The sequence below is a fragment of the Hydra vulgaris genome, chromosome 14 (genome assembly GCF_038396675.1).
Source record: "Hydra vulgaris chromosome 14, alternate assembly HydraT2T_AEP".
Lineage (NCBI taxonomy): Eukaryota > Metazoa > Cnidaria > Hydrozoa > Anthoathecata > Hydridae > Hydra > Hydra vulgaris.
In genome coordinates this window covers 14457167-14482324 of record NC_088933.1, presented here as the reverse complement: position 1 = coordinate 14482324, position 25158 = coordinate 14457167, and the positions used below count along the sequence as shown (strand labels likewise).

General features: G+C 29.0%; 1 protein-coding gene across 1 annotated transcript in view; it reads left to right on the top strand.

Annotated features, from left to right (window-relative positions):
• Window positions 1-8415: 8415 nt before the first annotated feature.
• Window positions 8416-25158, top strand: part of LOC100199860 (delta(3,5)-Delta(2,4)-dienoyl-CoA isomerase, mitochondrial) — a 70332-nt gene continuing 53589 nt past the window's right edge. The window contains exon 1 of the mRNA XM_065818497.1: window positions 8416-8539. Coding sequence (XP_065674569.1) covers window positions 8470-8539 — 70 coding nt within the window. The 5' untranslated portion in view covers window positions 8416-8469. The remainder of the gene's footprint in view (window positions 8540-25158) is intronic.

Here is a 25158-nt window from a genome sequence, read left to right as displayed (position 1 = left end):
TATATGTATATGTATATATATATGTTCTCTGTCTCTTTTTCTCCTTCTCTCTCTTTCTCTTTCTCTCTCTCTCTCTCTCTCTCTCTCTCTCTCTCTCTCTCTCTCTCTCTTTTCTTTCTCTTTCTCTCTCTCTCTCTCTGTCTATTTCTCTCTCTATATATATATATATATATATATATATATATATATATATATATATATATATATATATATATATATATATATATATATATATATATATATATATATATATATATATATATATTAATGAAGAAAAAACAACTTTTCCTATGATATTTTAAGTTTCATGTCTATATGGCAATCATCAGCCATTAAATACAAGTTCAAAAACAAAAAAAACTGCTAAAAATTACAAAATACTGTGTAGTGGCATCTTAACGTCGATAAGACGTACTTGATGGCAACGAAAAAACAAAATATTAGCTAATCACCGGTGTCAAAAAAAGATAAGAGAAATTTATTCCTGTGTCTGCATTTTGAAATCAACTCTTTTCGTTTATTTAACAAGTTATCACCTTTATATGTTAAAATAAGGAATTTTTCGTATAAACAAAGATAGCAAATTTTTGACGAAGCGTTATAAGGATTGCAACGTTTTACATTTTTTCACTTAATTAAGGGTGTAAAAATTTTGTCTTTTATGTCCCAAATTTCTTTAGACAATTTGGTATCATTTTTATATTTATTAATGTTAAAAGATTTTAGATGGTTAGCATACCGAAATTTAAATGGAGTTTCACATCAGCCAAAATATACTTTTTCTTTGTAGTCAGGTTCCTTTGACAACATAGTCGCTTGATAAACGATGTTCTTCGACAAGCACTGATTGTTCATGGGACAGATGGATTTATTGACACAGTTAAATGTTTTCCCCTCATCTTTACCTTGGCTATATAATATCCTGTGATTGTGCGAATTAATGATGGACTTGATGTTTGCCATACATGAGTAGCTTATTTTAATGGTATTTAGATTAAATATCTTACGAAGTTTGTGACCAACCAGAAAGTGCAGGTCTACCATGTTCAAAAAACGACTTCCTATTTTTGTTGCAACATTGGTACTGAAAGGTGGGTTGTACCAGATTATGTTATGTGATTTTTGAATGGGATCTGTTTTTTATTTGAACGGTAGGCGAGTTTACAGATTTAACCTGATTTAAATAATGCATCTTGATAAGGAGGAATGGATTGTTTAAAAATATTTTCGTTAGAAGAATTGGTTGACAATCTTAGTTCGATTGTTTGAGGAAGGCTTTTTAGTATATGGGTCAAATCATTATATTTCAACCAATGGCTTGTGGGGTACCATCTCTGATTTTCCTGATTTTTACATATCATTATCTAAATGATGTAAATAGGTTAAATGTGCAATTTCAGAGTTCCAAGTGCAACGGTTTAGAAATTATAGCCTTACAAACACTCTCAGGTAGCCCCCCTCGGTTCATCGAATGGTAAAAATAGACAACTTTAAGGCCTTATAACTTTTTTCTAACTTTCAGCAAGTGGCTCATTTTTTCTAGAACTATTTTCTAGATATTTCTGTCTTAAAATTTGTGATTTTCATCATGTTTCAGCTTGTATCATGTTAGAAAAAAACTACAGTCTCCTAAACTTTGGAAAAATTCTGAAAAATGCTAAATAAAGGCAAAATGAAGTTAACCGTAGTATTTTTCTATTCATCAACAAGTCCTTACATGTTAGTTTTCTAATTAGCTACAATGGTCTACAACAAATTGGCAAAATATAAGCAGCTTGTTACATTTTAGAAATCAGTTTTATCTAAAAATATATAGTCCACTTTACTAAAAAGTCCCATTTTCAGCCATTTGGGGATGGCTCGTAAATTTTTCTAACACTTTGTATTGATCTGATATTAACAGCAAATAAGGCCATTAGATCTAACTATATAAAAATGTAAACATCACAAATTTGTCATGTTCACAACAAAAATAGCAGCATTTTTTATTAACCCTATTTTTCAATTATCAGGGCTGAATGGTGTATATTTAGTAATATATACTAAATATATATATATGTATATATACATATATATATATTTAGTATATACATATATATATATATATATATATATATATATATATATATATATATATATATATACATATATATATATATATATATATATATATATATATATATATATATATATATATATATACATATATATACATATATATATGTACATACATATATATACATATATATATATATATTTAGTATATACATATATATATATATATATATATATATATATTTAGTATATATATATATATATATATATATATATATATATATATACACATATATATATATACATCTATATATATATATATATATATATATATATATATATATATATATATATATATATATATATATATATATATATATATATATATATATATATATATATATATATTCAGTAGCGTGCAAAAGTTTAGAAACGCCTACTTTTTTTCAGTTTTTAACACATAACTTTTTACAAACTTTTTTAAATAACCCGAAATTTTTACCGAATGTGCTCTATATTAAAACAATTCAAAATCCATTTCACAAAATTTTTAAAACTCACCGGTCAATTAATTTTTATTGCTTTTTTTATAAAGGCTTCCGTGCAAAAGTTTAGAAACAGCTGAATTTGGATTATTATTTATTTCTATAAAGCTGAAATATTTACTAAAACTTTCAAAATTTACAATTTTTTAATAAAATAGTTTCAATAAAAAAGGTAGTATTTGGTGGCATATCCATTTGCCTTTAAAACAGCAAAACAGCAACGAGGCATCGAATCAACTAAATTTTTTTTTTAAACATCTTCACTTCCAACAAGCCTGCAAGCAGCCACTAATTAAAGTTGGAAGTTACTGAAAGAGAAAAGATGAAGATTGTAGAGCAAGATAACGATTGACGGATGACTTAAAAGACTGCAAATTATATGAATCAGAAAAGCAAGATGAAGGAAGCGAATTCCAAAGAGCTGATGTTCGAGGAAAAAAACTAGACGAATAAACGTTTTTGGAGCACTTAGGAACAGTCACAGAAAAAGGGTGACACTTAATTGAATGACGAGTAACACAAGAATGAATTTTAGTAGATGGCACAAGAGACGCTAACTCTTTAGAGCAGTGCCCATTATAGTATTTGTAGAAAAGGGAAAGAGAAGCAACATTACGACGATGTGATAATGGTTGGAGGTTGGCTGCAAGAGCAGGTCCAACTATGTTTACAATGCGTTTTTGCACCTTGTCTAAAAGAAAAAGGGCATCATTAGAAGATCTCCCCCAGATCTTCCATTTAGAAGATCATCCGCCCCAGAACAGTATTCCATACAAGGCTGGATTTGAGATTTATAGAGATAGAGAATAGAATCCGAAGTAAGAAAGTGACAAGCTCAATAAAGAGATGCAACCTTAGCAGATGCTAATTTTGCAACTAATTTGATATATGGTTTCCAAGAAAGATAGGAAGTAAGAGTTCATCCTAGAAGATGAAGAGTAGGTGACTCATCGAGTACATCACCGTTCATAAATATAGGAAGATCTAAATTATTGCGATAACGAATGGCTGAAAAAAATTGAGTTTTATCTGAATTAAAGTTCACCAGAAACTGTGAGCCCCATGCTGTAGCAGAAGTGAGATCCTTTTCTAGCTCAAATGCCCCCTCCAAGCAATCAGATGGTGTTAGTTTCTTATCACGACAAGAATAATTGGTAGTATCGTCAGCAAACAATGCCACCTTAGATGTGAGAATATCTGGAAGATCGTTAATGTAAATTAAAATGAGTATAGGGCCAAGGATAGAACTTTGAGGAACCCCTGAAGTTACAGAATAAGAAGAAGAGTGTTGTCCATCGAGGACAACTTTTATGCTTCGATTGGAAAGGAAGGATTCAATAATCTTAAAGATGTTGCCGGATACACCATAAGAAGAAAGCTTATGGAGAAGACCAGCATGCCAAACTTTATTAAAAGCTTTTGAAATGTCAACAGCGATGGCCTTAACCTCTCCATCTTCATCTAATGCACAATAAAACCTATCAGTTATTACTGTTAGCAAATCAGCTGTAGAACAAGAAGATCGAAATCTATTTTGATGATCAGAAAGTAAGTTATTAGATTCAAGATGAGAAATTAAGTGTTTGTTAATTAAAGATTCAAAAACCTTGCTTATGATAGGAAGAAGACTAATGGGACGGTAGTTAGACGAATCAGATCGCTCTCCAGAATTTTTGAAGATAGGGATAACAGATGCCGCTTTCCAGCAGGCTGGAAAACAAGGCTCTGATAAGCACTTGTTGAATAGTTTTGAGAGTATAGACGACAGCTCCGGAGAACACTTCTGCAAGACAATAACAGGTATGTTGTCCGGGCCACAAGCTGTAGAAGAGTCTAGGCAGGAAATCACTTTAGATACAGATGCTGGAGTGATATGAATGTCAAGCAATGGATCAACTTGTTTGATGGCAATATCAGGTAGAACACAACTAATGGAATCAAGAGATGATATTGATGAAAAGTTTTAGCAAACAATTCGGCTTTGTCTTTAGGTGAGGTGACAAAGTCTGAACCATACAGGAGAGGTGGAATTATAGATTTGCCCTTATTATTGATATTATTAAAGATTCTCCAGAAGTCACGAGAGCCTAATTTTTGAGATGAGATACGAGATTTCATGACCTGAGAATAGCGGATTTTGGCGTTAGACAAAACTTTTTTACAATTGTTTCTAGCAGTAATAAACAGATGTCTGTTTTCGGGAGAATTGTTTTGCTGATAAATATGGAAATTAATGAGAATATCTTGAGGAATATTATACCAACATTCTTTAATCAAACCAAATAAATTGTCTTTGTTGGTTGGTTTTCTACCAATTAATTGCCTGTCAATGTACTCCCAAAGATGCTCAATGGGATTGAGATCTGGGCTCTGTGAAGGCCATTCAAGAACGTTGACTTTTTGATTGAAAATATTCCTTAACAGATCTGGCACAATGCTGTGGGTCATTATCTTGTTAAAAGATCCAATTGCGATTCATTTTATCCTTTTCATGGGGCAGCATAATGTTCTTCATTATGTCTAAATAAACTCTCTGGTCCATAATACCTTCTATGCGATGAATGGGACCCAGGTTGTCACTACTAAAGCACCCCCAAGCCATAACATTTTCTCCTCCATGTTTAACAGTAGGTAACTGATATTTTGGATTGAATCTGTCTCCTATTGGATGTCTGACATATCTAATTCCGTCACTACTGGATAGCATAAACTTTGATTCATCGGAGAAAAGGACTTTTGACCAATCATTAACTTTCCAACTGATATAAGAGGTTTCATAACTGGACGGCGACCATATAGATTATATTGTCGTAATCGATGTTTTGTTGTATTAATGCTACAGTTTGTGCCATGAAACTGATGCATAATTGAATTAAGTTCGACAGCAATCATGCAAGGAATATTCTTGCAAAACCTTACTAATAATCTATCAGCCTTTTCAGTTGTAGCTTTAGGTCTTCCAGAGTGAGGCTTGCTTTCAATAGTTTTGCGCTGATGAAACCTTTTCATAATGTGACATAGACCTGGTTTAGAAACATTGTAAAGTTCAGATATCCTTTTGTAAGTCATTTTTTTCCCCACAGCTTTTATAATTAATTTCTTTATTTCATCTGAAACTTCCTTAGCCTATCCCATGCTTTTAAATTATCACTACTTAATTGAATTATAAAACTTCACAAATAATTTCTCAATTAGTTATACTTCATTGCTTTTGAAATATCTCAAAATAATTCAAATAATAAATTTCAGAAAAAATTTGACCTTTAATAATGCTTTTGTTTACAAAAACCTGATATAATTACTGATTATTATTCTGTTTCTAAACTTTTGCAAGGAAGCCTTTTCAAAAAAACAATAATTAATTGACCAGTGAGTTTTAAAAATTTTGTGAAATGGATTTTGAATTGTTATAATATAGAGCACATTTTGTAAAAATTTCAGGTTATTTGAGAAAGTTTGTGAAAAGTTATGCGTTAAAAACTGAAAAAAAGTAGGTGTTTCTAAACTTTTGCACGCTACTGTATATACATGTGTATATATATATATATATATATATATATATATATATATATATATATATATATATATATATATATATATATATATATATATATATACACACATATATATATATACATATATATGTACTGTATATACGTATATATATATATATGTATATACATATATATATATATCTATGTATATACAGTACATATATATGTATATATATTATTATATATATATATATATATATATATATATATGTATATACAGTACATATATATGTATATATATATGTGTATATATATATGTATATATATATATACACACACATATATATATATTCACACACATATATATATATGTATATACAGTACATATATATGTATATATATATACATATATATATATATATGTATATATATATATATATATATATATATATACACACACACAGAGATATATCTACACACACACACACATATATATATATATATATGTCTATATATTATTTTTTATAATAATAAGATTGACACGTTAGGAAATTTTCACGAATGAAATAAAAAGTTTTCAATTGGTGTTTCATTATGTGGTACTGACATCCAGTACCACATAATGAAAAAAAAAATATATATATATATATATATATATATATATATATATATATATATATGTTAGTTAAATAAATAAAAAAAGAAAATAAATTTTATTCAAATGTTAAAGTAAAAGTTTTAACTGCTTTAAAAATGTTATTTTTTATAATAATAAAATTGAAACGTTAGGAAATTTTCACGAATGAAATAAAAAGTTTTCAATTGGTGTTTCATTATGTGGTACTGACATCCAGAAAATGATGGTAGTGTTTTAAAAAAAATTGCAACATTTATTTTTGGGACCCAGCAATTAATGTCTTGGTTTGGCCAGTACTTCAACTGACTTATGATAATATGAATCCATGAACTTTACCATAAAATCATGATTTTCTTTATAATTTTCAAAAATGTCATTTGCACAATAGATGTTATTGCACCATAATATAGTAAATGAAAAATTTCATAAAATGTCATTTGCACAATAGGTGTTATTGCACCATAATATAGTAAATGAAAAATTTCATATTTTTGTTTATTGAGGGCGTCAAATTTTAGAGCGAAATCGTCATTGTCAGTTATACTTTTGATCTTTATGATCAAAGGGAAAGAAGGTGAATATTGATGAGAATTTTTTGTCTCAGTAACTGTGGTTGCGATTGTAAATCTTTGTTTCTTAAAACTTTGTTTCATACAAACTACTTGGAGTAACTTTGAGTTTTTATCTTTCAGCATTGACACATACACAAACATGATACTACTGATTGAATTTAGACAGTAATCAAAAATTACTTTATGAGATAATATTTGATCTGTGTTTGCTAACAGTGGTATTTGCAGAATGCCACTTATTTCATTACATGGTGGCCATGGACATGGCTTGTTGCAAAGAAATTCCAGATGCAACGAAATAATCATCGAACAGAACTGAAAAGTATTCAGTCTGGTGGTTAGAGTTTTACAAATTGCTTCCAATGTTTATTTAATAAATGATCAAATTTCATTTAAATTATTAAAAAAAAAAAGTATTTTAAAATTGAAAAAAAAAAAAATTTTAAATATGTTTAATCCCCAAATTAGTAAAAGTGTAACACATTTATAAAATATATTTATAATCATATTTTATATTAAATTGGCTAAATATCACCTCTTTTATTTAAAAAAAATTCAAATCTGTAAGAGTCAGGCAACTCTGAGAATCAGTGAAACTGCAACTTATAGTAACAAAACATAAAAATTGTCTTGACCATTTCAAAATCAAGAAATGACCATCCAAAGTTTTGTAATTGCTTATTTTGTTACCAGATTTTCACCGAAATAGCCAGGTAGCAATTTCAAACAGTTTCTTCTTTAAATTCAATTATTCATTAAAAGGTACCACCAAGGTTAAAATTTAAAGAATATTCAAGGGAGTGATAAAAAATTTCCAGTTTTCTTAGAATTAAATACTAGGCTATATTTCAGTTGAATTTAAATTGTTTTTGATGATTGCAAATGAAATTTTAATGTTATAATGGGAATAAATGCCACACCAGCCTATTGTAAAAAATAGGGTGAGGGGAGGAATAATATGTATTTTCAGGGTACCTAGGATACTTTATATTAGACATAAGCAGAATGTAGTTGAAGTCTTTGATAGAATTTTTGGCAGATGCGGGTAAGTTTTACTGCATTACACACGCACACACAAAAAATCTAATTTTAATTTTAATTTTGTGTCTGATTTTAATTCACAGTTCATTTAAAATGTTTTTTAATTTTAGTCAAACAATATATTTATGTCTTTTCAACATTTTTGTTTCACTGGAAGAAATGTATTTTTAAAGCCACGAGTTTTTTCTATTAAAGGTAATATAATTTTTGTTTATGATGATGATCATCTTCATCATCATTAACAACATTATCATCATCATCCTTATTGTCATCATCATCACCATCATCGTCATCATCATCATCATCATCATCATCATCATCATCATCATCATCATCATCATCATCATCATCGTTATCATCATTATCATCATCATCATTGAGATGTTTTAACATAAAAGGTGACTTAAACCTTAACCAAGTTTTTGATGTACTTAAATTAGTTAATGACAAAATTGCAAATAATATAAACTAGGAGTAACTAAGAAATTTTAGGAGTTACTAAGAAATGATTTAAGAAGTAATTAAAAAATCAGGAAGTTGAGGTTAATAAAGTATAAACTTTATATTCGTTTTAGAATACAAAGTTTATATTTTACTTTAGCTCAAAAAGAATATAAGAAATAAAAATTTGCAAAAAGATATCGACTAAATCAGGGTGTTGGTCAGTCTAATGAAGTTGTGCATAACATGGTTTATCCTGCTGGTTTAACTTATCCTATGGCAAAAAAATAAAAATACAATACCGTCATGCTACTTGAGCTACCCGGGGTTACTTGAACCCAAAAAAATAAAATGTTTATTTACTTGTTTATTTTTTATAGAATTATTTGGTATATCAGTAAATAAGTTAATTATACACTTACTCAAATCAAGTAATATAAAAAAATTTTTTTTCATCAAAAAAATATTTTTTAAAAGGAAACTACAATAATGGTAAAAATTTAGTGTAAAACTTTTGTCTGTCCAGACATAACCAAAAAAGATAAAAATTATTTGACAACATTCCTAAAAGAAGTATCAGTTGCTACAAAATGTAACAATTATGTTTGTCTTTTATTTTTATTATTTTGATAAAAAAAATTGTATGTATATTTGAAGTTCAAAATTAGGGCTACTTGAACCCAAATGTCATTGTGGCAGCTTATGTTTGAAAATGATTAAATTTGCTTTCCATTAACATTAAACCCCAAAGTGTAATAATATATTTAAAAGGAGGTGATATATCTGTTATTTTAACCATGTTTTTAATATTTGTTAGGTTATAAAATGTATATCTTAATAATGTTAATGGTTGGTTAAAGCTATTGTTATACACCTATATGCATATACTTCGTGCTATCATAACTGGTTCTACCAGAATGGTTCGCAGATATAAAAGAAAGTTGGGATCTAGAGATTACAAAGACTATACCGATCAAAACTTAAAGCAAGCCTGCATTAATATTGAACGTGGAGCTATGAGTTAACAATTTGCTGAAGAACAATTTAGAGTCAGTGGTTCCAGCATTAAGAGAGCTCTTCAAAGACGACACCTTACTATCACAAAGAAACATGCAGGGCATCCAGTTGTCTTCACACCTGAAGAAGGACAGTCATATTGTGATCACTTGTATAAAGTTTCAACTTTTGACTACCCACTGACCTCATTTGATCTTTGAATTATTGTGAAATCCTATCTAGATGGATTAGGGAGTGATGTTCAATGTTTAAATGAAAATCTCCTAGGTGTCGAATGAGTTTAATAAAGCCTTTATTAGAAGATATCATCAGCTATCCGAGAGATTTGCCTGAAACCTCAACAGAGTCATAGCTGCACTACACTACAGGGCTTTTACACGATGGGTTCAAGTAGTCTCACAACAGGGGCTACTTCAACCTAACTTTAAGCCCCCCCCCCCCCAAAAAAAAAAGGGGGGGCAAAGTCCACCGAAATATTTTTTTCTTTACAATAATCATTACTAATCTATAAGTCCATGAATTAGCAACAACAAGTTTTTTTTACATTGATATAAGTATGAGAGAGAACCACAAACGTCAAATATGTATCAAATTTGGGTCCAAGTAGCCCCATATGATGGTACTAATAAAAACATATTTCAGGCCTTGTCTTAAAGAAAAGCTCTACAGTTTGTACGTGCAAAATTTGCAGTTTCTACGTGTATACTTTGTGTCTTTGAAATAAGAAGGTGGCTGGTGTCTTAATTTTTTAATGTTATTAACTCTAGTCAATTTAATCAGTACAGATCACTTCATCCATGGAGCAACATGTTTCAATATTCTAAAGCTTTTTTTTTCAAACTGAAATAAAATTTAGAGGGTGGTGAAATTCCGTAGGAACTCTAGCATTACTAGCATTTATTTTATTGCTCTAACATTGGCAGCAACTGCAACCAGCATGTAATTTTGTTAATGGAGAATGGATCAAGCATGTACATTTGGCAGTCCGTTAAAAACTGTTAGTTTCCGTTGCATTAAAAAATTAATGGAATTCCAATTAAAATCCGTTCCGTTAAAAATTATTTTAACAGAATGGATTTTAATGGATTTTATTCTATTAATGACCATTAATTAAAAGATAGAACAAAACAGATATGGATATTTTTGAAAGCAAACAAAGAAATATTAAAAATTAAAACACATTAACATAGTTGCAAAATAGATAATACAGGCTTGGACAGGAATGGCATGAAATCAAACGCTACTGCTGACCATGCAAATGATTTTTTTGTTGTTGACAACTTCACCGCAACTGTTAAGATGTTTTGATGAATTAAACATTTCAGAAATGCACTGAAAAAAGAAACACTAAGCTTAACCTACGAAAAAAAAAACAAAAAAACAAATGAAAAATAACAAGAACAATTCCTTACGAAAAAGAAAATATATAAGCTTTAAAATAAAACTTGAAAAACTCAAAAGTGAAAATTACTTTTTGTTATGTTTTAATTGCATTTGAAATATATTACTTTAAAACTTATCTTTTGAATCATTTATTTAGAGTTTTACAAATTGCTTCTAATGATTATTTAATAAATAATCAAATTTTATTTAAATTATTGAAAAAAAAGTATAATATTTTAAAATTGTATAAACATTTTTTTCCAAAAAATTGTTAAAAAGATATTGAAGTCTTTTTAAAATAGTATTTTTAATTATTTTGTGTTCTGATTAGACAGTCAAGTTTTAAAGAAAACTTTTTTTCAGTTCTTTTTAAAAATAAAAGCAAAAAGAAACAAACAAAAAATAATAATAATAATAATAGAGCAATTAAATCATTTCATTGCACTGGGAAGATTCAAGACTTTTTCATAATTTAAATTAACTTAAAATAAAAAAAAAATAATCTTTTGAAAGATATTTAAAAAGATATAAGAAAATATTTCCAAACGTTTAAATTTATCATAAAAAATACTATTTTTAAATATAACATTTTTTTGTTAATTTACACAAATTGCGTTTATTTTAAACAATCATTATGATTAATTTTGTATTTTATTTAAAGCCTTCACATAAAATAAAAACTTTAGAAATAATCAACGAATAAAAGTTATTCATAACGTAAAGATTTTTTATTGGATTTAAATTGTTAAAATATCAAAGCAGTCGTGGTCAAATTGTAAAGAAAAAAAGTTTTAGGCGTGGTCAGCGGTTGCATGATATTCCTGTCCAAGCCTGATAATATGTATATTCTTAAAAGCAAACAAAATAATATTCAAACACATAGACACAGTTGTTCATAGCAAAAAAATAAAAGCTATCACTCTTCTTTTTCATTCACAGAATTTAATTTCCAGTTTTTCACTTTGATACTCTCAATGTTGTCATGTCAAAACACCAATTATCTTTTTGTGTTAGTGCTAAGGTTTTCCTTGCTACAAGTTACAATATTTCCTGACAAACTGAAAACCCTTTCAGATAGGGAACTTGATGCAGAAATGCAAAAAATGAATCTGGAAATTTTAACCAAGATGGAAAGAACCTTGGAGTCATCTTTCCACCAGGTTAAACATGTGTTGCTCTTGGTGACAGGGTTTAGCATTGAAAAAAAAAGAAGGCAATTTCTTTTTTTTCAATGCTAAACCCTGGATGGGTGATGAGTTTTAGAAGATAGTTTTATGCAGTTTTCAAGAGCATCTTGAATTTCATTAACCCCTTCTAATAATTTTTTTTTAATGCCTTATCTAAACAATTATTATTCCTACGATTGTAACTCAAATTAGCATAAGTTACATGCTTTAAAAGCGTCATTGCTTTTATCGTGTTGCTAGCAGCATCAGTTATCTTCACTTTTTGTTTTGCTTTAAGCTAACAACTGACTCAATCATTTTGTCCATTCCATTATCAACAGGTTGGGCAGTATGGCATTCTGAAAACTCTTCACAGCTAATAACAAACATTCTGTTATTAGTTGTGAAGAGTTTCATAAGCAATGAGACTGAAGAGAAATCATCAGCAATCCAATGCAGAGTTAAAGTAATGAATAAATCTACTACTCTAGAAGTCCAGCAGTCAGTGGTGAATCCTACACCGTCTACATTTATTAGCTCACTTGTAAACTTTTTATCTAATGCTGTTTTCATATTCCAGTATATTACGGGTAACTTGTAGTTAGAAAATGTTGTCCTACTTTTTATATTATATTAGGGGATCATAACTATGAACAAAATCTTTAAAGTTCTGAAATTCAATTTTACTCAATGAGTCATCTACCCTTTGTTTTCTAGGATTAACTCTTACTTCCAATCTTTTAAGCAAAAATCAAATCCATTGCAAAATTAGCATCTGCTAAGGTTGCATCTCTTTATCCTGTTTGCCACTTTTTTACTCCGGATTCTATTCTTTATCTCTATAAATCTCAAATCCGTCTTTGTATGGAATACTGTTGCTATATCTGGAGCGGATCTTTGAATGATGCTCTTTCGCTTTTAGGCAAGGTGCAAGAATGCATTGTAAACATAGTTGGACCTGCTCTTACAGCCAACCTCCAACCTCTATCACATCATCTATAGTGTTGCTTCTCTTTCTCTTCTAATATAGTTATAGTATTTTACAAATACAATAAAGGTCACTGCTCTAAAGAGCTAGTGTCTCTTGTGCCATCTACTAAAATTCATTCTCGTGTTACTCGTCATTTAATGAAGTCTCCTCCTTTTACTGTGACTGTTCCTAAGTGCACTAAAAATTATTATTTGTCTAGTTTTTTTCCTCGAGCATCCATATTTTGGAATTTGTTCCCTTCTTGTTTTCCTGATTAATAATATTTGCAATCTTTAAAGTCGTCTGTTAATTGTTATCTTGCTTTATAAAGTTTATCTTTTCTGTTCCAGTAACTTCCAACTCTAATAGTGATTGCTTGCAGCCTTATTGGAAGTGAAGGTGTTAAAAAAACAAAATGATACTGAAGGGTAGAGATTTACGAACCAAGAACTTTGTGACATTAAGATCCATAAGCAGCTGTTTTTGTTCCTAACTTTTATATTTTAAAAGTGAAGAAACTATATTATTTTGTGACTTAAATATTATTGTATTGTTTTGTTTGTCTATATTTTTTTAAGCTGGGACTATTGAGCAAGCTAAAACTTCTTGCATAACTCAAATTTTTTTAGCTGATGAACCTTGTATTGATCCTTCGATATACTTGTCTAAAATTAAAAAACAACTTTTCAACTAGTTTTTTAGCATTTTACATTCAATAAAGAAACTAATATATGTAATAAAATATACCATTAACACCTTTACAATTATTTATATATATATATATATATATATATATATATATATATATGTATATATATATATATATATATATATATATATATATGTGTGTGTGTGTGTGTGTGTGTGTGTGTGTGTGTGTGTGTGTGTGTGTGTGTGTGTGTGTGTGTGTGTGTGTGTGTGTGTGTGTGTGTGTGTGTGTGTGTGTGTGTGTGTGTGTGTGTGTGTGTGTGTGTGTGTGTGTGTGTGTGTGTGTGTGTGTGTGTGTGTGTGTGTGTGTGTGTGTGTGTGTGTGTGTGTGTGTGTGTGTGTGTGTGTGTGTGTGTGTGTGTGTGTGTGTGTGTGTGTGTGTGTGTGTGTGTGTGTGTGTGTGCGTGTGTGTGTGTGTGTGTGTGTGTGTGTGTGTGTGTGTGTGTGTGTGTGTGTGTGTGTGTGTGTGTGTGTGTGTGTGTGTGTGTGTGTGTGTGTGTGTGTGTGTGTGTGTGTGTGTGTGTGTGTGTGTGTGTGTGTGTGTGTCTGTGTGTGTGTGTGTGTGTGTGTGTGTGTGTGTGTGTGTGTGTGTGTGTGTGTGTGTGTGTGTGTGTGTGTGTGTGTGTGTGTGTGTGTGTGTGTAAATATATCATTAACACCTTTACAATACAGATAATATGATTTACTTTTTATAATAAAAAAGAAGGATATTTAGAAAATGAATTAAATTTTAAAAAACGAAACTAGCCTAACTAACTGATGTTTATCAGCAAGAAACACCTTTTTTCAAATTTTTCAAATTTTTATTATATATTTTAAAATCAAACTTTTTCAAATTTTTATTATATATTTTAAAATCAAGTTGTAAGTTTGTCAAATGTACAAAAATGTTTCAAATTTTTTATTAAAGTTTTAAAATAATATCGCTTTTAGAGTCATTCCCTATGAAATCATTCAGACTATGACACCCTTAAGTCTCAGAATTTTTTCATTTTTACCTCACTTGCAGTCCATATTAAAAAAATAACAACTGCAAAAGTTTTGGTTAAAAATACGCATGGGTTCCAGAGATATTGTCAGTTGAAATAATGCTGACTCATCATTTTAGTGATTATCCGAAGTGACTACAAAGCAACTTTGACATATAGTATCTTGATAATGGTTTGGGAAAATTTCTTAAAATTTGGTACCCCATTAGATTTTTATTAGAGGAATCCAAATATAGCACCGTCAAGACTTGATTGTCTCAGGAAATGCCTCGTTTATCCAATTTTATTCAAAATTATTGACTTGTAAATTAATGATTTTTGGAGGTAAAATGAAAAATGTGGCCCGAAATCCAGAGTAAAAAGTTTAATTGTATATCATTATTTCATCTTAGGTCTACTGAAAAAAATTAGATTCATCAATTGTCTCTCTAATACTTAATCAAAATTTGCATTTAAAAATGGTATCTACTTATAAAAATTTAAATTTTGTAACAAAAGCAATTGAAATGTTTTTTAAAACATTTATTCAAATAAAACACCAAATAGTGTTATTTAGTGACTATTTTAGGACATTTATATTCATATGCCAAGGTAGGGCCAGGGGGACTCTGGGTAACTATGCCCCCTCCCTCCCCCTCCCCCTTTCCCCAAATCTCCCTGTATTTTTTTTTTTTTTTACATAGATTGATTTAACAGTTATTAAAATATAATTTAAAAACATACATATATATATATATATATATATATATATATATATATATATATATATATATATATATATATATATATATATTAGGGTGGAGCGATTTTGAAAATTTTTGAAATTTGATTTGCCTGAGCAGCAAATCAATATCTTTTGGTGAAAAAAGAGCCTTACTCTTTTTTTTTTTAGTTTAGATGAGTTCTTGAGATTTCTTTGGATTCTAAATTTTTGATGGGTCCTAATATTGTTTAAATTTTTTTTTTCTAAACTATATCAACTTGATACTTAAAAGAAGCAAAATAATATGCTGATTTTGAAAATATTATTTGTTTTTATTAAAAAATTAAAATTAAAAAAGTAGAGTTGTTTTTTTCATTTAAAACCCCGTCCTCAACAAAACGGGGGTTTTAAGGTATATTTTTGCAAGTATTTTTTTTACTAAAAATTTTTTGTAATAAAATAATTATTTATGAAACAAGCATTTTTTTCTGCTTTTTTTGAGTCCAAGGTTGATATGGTTTAGAAAAAAAAAAATTCAAAAATATTAGGACCTGTCAAGAATTTAAATTCCAAAGAGGACCTCAAGATCTCATCAAAATTCAAAAAATATTTTTTTACTTTTATCTTATAATTAATAGACATTGATTCGTGTCTCAGTAATATTGGTTTTTAAACTCTTTTTTTTTTTTGCTATGAAAATCGCTCCACCCTAATATATATATATACATTTATTATTAAATGCTTACCTTTTATTTCAAAGTAAGCACTCAAAACTGAGATCTTTTCACAATTTTAAAAATCTTAAATTTTAAAACCAAAGATACTGATATTTTTTTAAACATTTTTATTTATATCAATATCTTTATGGTATTATTTAGTAGTTTAAGACTAATATAGTCATTGACATTATGAGGTAGACAGTGGGAACTATTTAAACTTCCCCTCCTTTTCAGCCTTACATCCAAGGATTTGAAAAAAAGAAAAAAATAAGACAAATTCTAAATGCGAAACAGGTAAATAAAATTACGACAAAATAATTTTAAATGTAGTTAATTTTTTTTTGTAACCAGCTGCTTATATTCTCTAAAGCTAAATCAGATATGTTCTACCTACGACCTGATACTGTTGTGGGTGTAGAAATTAGGCATATAACTTCAGAATTGAGCACCCAACACTTGTCATTTCTCATTGGCCAAAAGAAGTTTTTACCTGGTCCATGTGGATCCATGAATCTGACTTTTATATCAAGGTCACTTACATCTTCAGCAATCCCAACCCACCAAAATCCATCATAAAAACATGCATTATAATCCATTTTTTTTATGTTTAATGAAATCTCTTTATTATGTTTGCTTGTTCGAATGATATTAAATGTTTCAGTGCATTTATCAATACTTGTTTTTTTATAATTTATAGTGTTTGAAGCAATTGGAATAAAGTGATGATACATCCTTGTGCCAGGAACTGTTCTTCCACCTAAATATCTTTTTTCTAATTGAACTCTTGTTTGGTCGATGTTTTTAAATTATATTTTAATAACTGTTAAATCAATCTATGTAAAAAAAAAAAAAATCCAGGGAGATTGGGGGAAAGGGGGAGGGGGAGGGAGGGGGCAGAGTTACCCAGAGTCCCCCTGGCCCTACCTTGGCATATGAATATAAATGTCCTAAAATAGTCACTAAATAACACTATTTGGTGTTTTATTTGAATAAATGTTTTAAAAAACATTTCAATTGCTTTTGTTACAAAATTTAAATTTTTATAAGTAGATACCATTTTTAAATGCAAATTTTGATTAAGTATTAGAGAGACAATTGATGAATCTAATTTTTTTCAGTAGACCTAAGATGAAATAATGATATACAATTAAACTTTTTACTCTGGATTTCGGGCCACATTTTTCATTTTACCTCCAAAAATCATTAATTTACAAGTCAATAATTTTGAATAAAATTGGATAAACGAGGCATTTCCTGAGACAATCAAGTCTTGACGGTGCTATATTTGGATTCCTCTAATAAAAATCTAATGGGGTACCAAATTTTAAGAAATTTTCCCAAACCATTATCAAGATACTATATGTCAAAGTTGCTTTGTAGTCACTTCGGATAATCACTAAAATGATGAGTCAGCATTATTTCAACTGACAATATCTCTGGAACCCATGCGTATTTTTAACCAAAACTTTTGCAGTTGTTATTTTTTTAATATGTACTGCAAGTGATGTAAAAATGAACAAATTTTGAGATGTAAGGGTGTCGAAAATATGTTTTTTTGGATGATTTCATATGGATTTACCCTTTAATAAATTTATAAAATTTTCTTTTGTAAAAAATTTTCACTAAAATTTTCAAAACCTACAGTTCAGTAATCAAACTAAACATTTCAAAATATTTTTAAAAATGTACTATGCCTAATATATATATATATATATATATATATATATATATATATATATATATATATATATATATATATATATATATATATATATATATATATATATATATATATATTATTGTTAGAGAGCTTAATTTATATATAAAACAACATAATTACTTATTCATAGCTATTTATTTTTTATAAAAAGTTTTAAAATTACAAATATGGTAATAATCCTAATATTTTGTAATGCCACCCTTAGCTATAAAAATAGCTTTCAGGCGTTGGGGCCTGCTTTCTATGCAGACTTTTGCACTGTGTTGGAGACTAGGATTGCTATACCACTCTCATATAAGAGTTTCTATCAATTGGTGCTCGGTAGTGATGATTTCTTTGGCAATTTCCCGATTTGTGAACTCCCATAGATTTTCTAAGGGGTTCATATCAGGTGAATTCCCCGGCAATGGCAAAACATGCACTTTTTATTCAGTTAGGAATGCTGTAACACTTCTAGCTTCATGGTACGGTGCTGAGTCATGCATGAACATATACTCTTCAGGAAACCATTCTTGGACCTGGGGCAGGAGTCTGTTTTCCAGTACTCGCTTGTACTAGTCCTGCCTCATAGTCCCTTCCACAATGTAAAGGCGGCCCATACTCTTGGCTTAGATCACAGACCACACCATTGCACTCACAGGATGTTTAACCTTTTCCAAAAGGCAGTCCTGGTGGAATTTTTCTCCTGGGCGTTGTCGAACAAACGAGCTTTTGTACTTCAAAATTTGAAATGCTGATTTGTCCAAGAAACACACTTGTAAAACATTTCAAAGATATTGTAAAATTATTAACCTTAAATTTTTCTGGTTTCTTACAATATTATAAATTATATTTACTCTACTCCAGTCTTCAATAGTCATATGCTAGTGTTTTCTGGCCATTCCAGTCGCTTTTTTTCATGGATTCAGTTAAATGTGGTTTTTTGGTTGGACGACGACCTATTAAATTCTCTTCAGTCAACCTTCTCTAAACCATCCTTTTGGAGACATTAATTGTTTATCATTGTAGCTAGTTAAGCCACACTTTTTTTTCTGTAGTGATCCTTTTACTGCCACTTTTGTCGACACGGTCTGGTTCTAGAGGCATATTTGTATCAATCTTTCTTTTAATTCAGCTCATTACTGACTTTGAAACACTTGCAATTGCTGCTATCTCTCTCTCTGAGAATGTGTAGAATGAAGAAGTAAGGTTTTTACTTCCCTACTTTTTCTTGGGGTTAAGTCTGGAGACTTGCACATACTAAAAAAATCAATGAGAGGTAAGAATGGTTACAAGTCAGGATTTATGTATTAAAATTAGCAAAAATAATAATTAATTAACTATAAATAATTGAACTATTTGCCAATACTTAGTTTTCAATAGTTCTAAACTCTAAAAACTTGCAAAAAATTGTTCCAAAAATAAATAATTTAAATCAATTTTGAACTTACTCCAACCACACTTTTCAACAATTGACAGCTAATTGAATAATAAACTAACTTTTGACAGATAGGGTGGACTGACACAATTACCACAGTTTAAAAACAATTATAGTTATATTGGTAACTAAAATACACACAAAAAAAAGTTATTTAAAAACTATTTATTTGCTCACAAAAATCATTTAAACTTTAAAGTTACCTAAAAAGTAAAGTGTCCCTAATAATTTGGTAACCCACTGTGTGCATATATATATTGATTATCTAAATCGATACAGCTCTTTTAGAAAAAGAAGAAAACAAAGATTAATGAATGAAAAGATTGCTGCACCATCCCAAACCCTCAGTCGATGTAGCAGCACTCCACTGCAAGTCAGGTTATTTGTCAGTCGATGTATGTACTGAAGCCCCCGGCAGCAGGCTATTTCAGTATGATGTCACACTGCTCACCAAAATCAGCAGTATAAGGTTAACTGATGTCAGCATTTGAGTGGCTTCTTTCTTGTTTACATAAAAATGTAAAAAATGGAGTCCAAAATTTAGTCTTCACAAACTGTCCATTATCTGAATTAATTCTGCCATTTAAGGGTCAACATTGCAGTGGTGTACTCTGGTGGCACAGGATGACTCATTTTCTCGAAGGGTGACTGAAGTTTAAAAAAATATCTGTCAGTAGCCCGGCAGGATGACCAGACAGTTTGTTACTTTTCAGAGTGTGTTTATTAATAAAACTATATTTTAATTGAAGTAGAAAAGCATCTGATAAAATAGAGTGGATATTCAAATAATATTCAAAACTTGTTAAGGAGCTTAAACAACTTTATAAAAGCGTACTGTATAAAAAGTTTACCATTATGAAAAATGTTATTAATGGTCTGTAAAAATGCGCGTTAATTTTAAAATCATTTACTGAAAACTTTTTATTGGTTGATTTTAAATTTTAAACGTGCGTTTTCACAGACTATTAGTAACATTTTTCATAATGCCAAACTTTTTATAAAGTTGTTCAAGTATTTGTAAAAGTTCCTAATGTTTTTATTAATATTTGAATATTTTATAAATAATATTTTATTAATATTTGAATCCACTTTATATTTTCTAGATGCTTATTACTTTTATTAAAGTTTGGAATTACTGATGTTTGAACAAAGAATAAACTATAAAAGTTATAAATGCTTTATAAAAGTAATAACGCTGTTATAGTTTTATTACTTTTATGATGCAGTTAGTGACTAGAGTGTTGTTACTTTCGCAGTCGTAAGTTTTTTGTTTTGTTTTTTTTGCTTTGTAGCTTTTTCCATAATTTATAATAATTTTCTCCTTAAAAACAAAGTACACGACTTTGCATAAACTAAAATTTTAAAAGTATCAAAGTTTTACCCGAAAAAAAATAAAAAAAAAACTTTTACACCAGACTACTGATTATCATAGTGGACAACTCAAATGAGAAATAAAAACTGTTTCAGTTGCCCACAGCACGAGTGGGTACCTCTGTATTTCAAGAGCTTTGCACACTTTTTGATCAAATTTTTTTGTTTCCACTTTAATTGTTTTTGCATTTTTCCACTTTATTTCTTGTGAGCAAAACTTATTATGGGTGGCTATTGCAGACTGATAATGTTTCCCCTTATTTAAACTTTCTAAATGTTGTTGAGTTCAAGTCCTTATTTAAAGTTTTGCTTTGCTTATGTATCTCTTTAAGCATTTGCATTCAATTAAATGAGTTCCTTATTAACTATTATGTGGCAATTTAGTTTTGATTTTTGACCTTAGTAATGTTCTTAAAATTGAATTTGATTTGAAGACCACTCTATAGCCAGCTTTCCGAAATATTTTCCTTAGTTTCGGAGATAGTGATGGTATCCATGGTAACAATACAGTAGGAAGGTTAAGATGATCTGATCGAATTTTGTTGGTTATTAGGGACTGTTTATTTCCAATCATGTTTGCAATATGTGTAAGTTGACATATGTTGTATCCATTTTTGTTAAACATTTGAATAAGGAAATTAATCTCATTTTGTAAATATAAATTACTGCATATAAAGTATTCTCGTGGGTCACATGACTTAATAAATGTTGCCATTATGAGAGGATAAAAATGTAAACAAAGCTGATATGATAAGAAATATACCATTAGTATTTTTAAATAAATTTTTAGGGTAGCTTTTTATTGCACATAAGACTTTATAAAATATTAATTATAACATATAATAGGTGTTATAGATTATATCTCGCAACTAACTAAAAAAAAAAAAAACAATCAGAAAATTAAATTTTTTAAACTTCCTGAAATTGTAAAATATAACAAAGAGTATTGTTCTCTTTGACTTGATACCGGTTAATTTTTTATTTACTAAAGATAGAGAATCTCATACAACATTAGATACAATTGTTCATTCAGAATGTGCTTTGGTTAACTTTAGTAGCAGTTAATTAGCAAATAATTTAAACAATAATTTAAAAATAATGACATTAAACTCTAAAGATGTTTACAAGATTAACTGAACAAAATATCATTTTATCAAAATCTTTTTTTTGAAATGTATATTAAATAACTTTTCTTCTCTCTCTCTCTCTCTCTCTCTCTCTCTCTCTCTCTCTCTCTCTCTCTCTCTCTCTCTCTCTCTCTCTCTCTCTCTCTCTCTCTCTCTCTCTCTCTCTCCCTCTCACTCTCTCTCTCACTCACTCTCTCTCTCTCTCTCTCTCTCTCTCTCTCTCAACATTTTTGTACAACAGTTAATGAAGTTTTTTTTCTCAACATACATTTTTTACTTTTAGAATGTTTGTTTAAATGTATAATACCCCTAAATGTTTTTTTGTCCCAAAACTATTTACCTTTAACGACTTTTAATTTTACAATATATATTGGTACACCTAACAATCATATCGCCATCTTTTGAACTGATGTGACAGTAACAAATTAGATTCTGAAATAATAAAACATTACTTTCAATGTGTTCATGTTCACCAGTTTCAAAATTAATTTTTTAAAGACAAGCATTGATTTGATATGTTGCGATTTTTTCACAAAAAACCTATAAATTAAAGTCTTTTACTGTTCATACAAAAAATTAGCAGCATTAATATTCAGTAACAATAAGTTGAGTTTTTACTTGGTAGTAATACCCTTGGTCTTTTTTAAGTTATAATTGATTGTTTTTTTCTAATCAACGATAACAAGTTTTTTTAATTTCAATCATATCTTGCAATTGTTTTTCTATAACTGTATAGAAATCTAATTTCTAAGCATATTTAAAAAAAAAAGAACACTTAACAACACCATCTGGTACTTTAGAACTATAAGATTTAGTAGAGTATTCATGAGCTGATGCAAGAATTGTTCATAAAATAGCTGCCTGTTCATAAAATTTTGATTTATAATTAAAAAACATTTTGCTGTTAACTTTGCTGCTTTGCTGGTAGGTGTGGTGGTAACCATTAAGATTTATAATCGGTTAATGTTTTAGATTCTCACATTTTAACAGTTTTATCAATACAAAAGAAAAAAATGCATTGATATGTGTATATGCTTCAGCAAGGCCTCCCTTGCAATTACAGTGTGGATATTAAATTCTGCAAAATCCATGGATTAATTTGGGTATCATTTAGATTTTGAGAATGAAACACCATAAAAATTTACTAAATATGTTATTTCTTATTTAAATGCTTCCATGATATAGGTCTTCATATCTTCAGATGTATAAGAACTTGGTGAAAATAATAGATAGTTTGATAAATCAGTGTAAGCTACATCTGGAAAGGTTTCTTTATTATTTTTAAATTTGTTATTTGGAATTGAGCAAGTGTCTATGTGTCTTTGTACAAGATTTTTGATCATATCTGATTTTGGAAGGTACATCTAATGTTTTGTAGTACAAAATTTCTTTATAGTAAATTTAGTAAATAAACTTGATATTGATTATAAAAATAAAAAAATCTTGATTATTTTACCACATTGATATTAAATATTATATTATTATATTAATATTGTTACTAAAACCTAATAAAAACCTATTACAAATGGTATTATAATTAATACTGCACACAGTTTGTTTATTTTTTTTATCCTCTCATAATGGCAACATTTCTTGAGTCACATGACCCATGGAAATATTCTATTGAATAAGCCTTGTGAACGTAATCTTTAAATATTACGCTTAGAATTGAGGTCATGATTTGAGTGAAGATTAATTTGGATATTTGTAATGACTTCCTTTCTGTAAACTTTAAACTCGTATTTTCCTTTGTTGTTATTTATTATGGTTAAATCGAGAAAGTTAAGAGTTCTATTTTTGCTTTTAATTTTGATTGTATATTGTATTGCAGGGTGATGTTTGTTAACGATAATTAGGAATTGTTCTGCTTCTTGAGTGTTCAAAAATCTAGCGTGGCTATCGTCAAAATATCTTAGATAGGATTTTAGGTCAAGAGGAGGATTTACTGCCATTGCAATTTTGAAATTAAGACTTATCTCTCACAACTTAATAAAAAACAGTGATTTTTAAAAACAGAATATGATAGTATATATCCAAGTGATTCCATTCCGCCTTGTATGTATGGTCTAATTAAAGCTCACAAACCTGAAAAATCTTATCCTACGAGAATAGTTATATCAATAATTGGGACTCCTAATTATGGAATATCAAACTACTTAGTAAAGAAAATACAACCTGTCTTAAACAAAAATAAAACACATCTAAAAAATTCTTTTGAATTTATTAGTAAAGCAAATTTATGGGAGATTGACGAAAATGAGGTTCAAGTTTCATTTGATGTAATAAACCTGTATCCATCAATACCTCTATAGGAAGCTACTTTATACTTATAGACCAATTAATTAAAGATGATTCTTACAAATATTTCACCAACCTTACTGTATCTGAAACAAGACAACTCATAGAGCTTTGTTTACACCATTGCTATTTCCTGTGGAATAACGAAATCCATGAACTTGAGAAATCTGGTCCAAAAGGTTTTTCATTCATGGTCATACTTGCAGAATCTTTTTTAAAACATCATGAACAAAACGCTTTTGAAATTGCAATGGCAGTAAATCCTCCTCTTGACCTAAAATCCTATCTTTGATATGTTGACGATAGCCAAACTAGATTTTCGAACACTCAAGAAACAGAACAATTTCTAATTATCTTAATGGATACAACATATAAAGAATAACAAAAATGGATACAACTTTGAATATGTCAACTTACACATATTTCAAACTTAATTGGAAATAAACACTCCCTAAAAACCAACAAAATTCAATCAGATCATCTTAACCTTCTTACTGTATTGTTACCATGGATACCATCACTATCTCCGAAACTAAGGAAAATATTTCGGAAAGCTGGCTATAGAGTGGTCTTCAAATCAAATTCAAATTTAAGAACATTACTAAGATCAAAAAACAAAACTAATTTGCCCATGATAGTCAACCAGGAACTTATTTAATTGAATGCAAATGATCAAAGACATACATAGGCAAAGCAAAACTTCAAATTAGGACTTGAACTCGACAACATCTAAAAGATTTAAACAAGGGGAAACATTATCAGTCTGCAATAGCCACCCATAATAA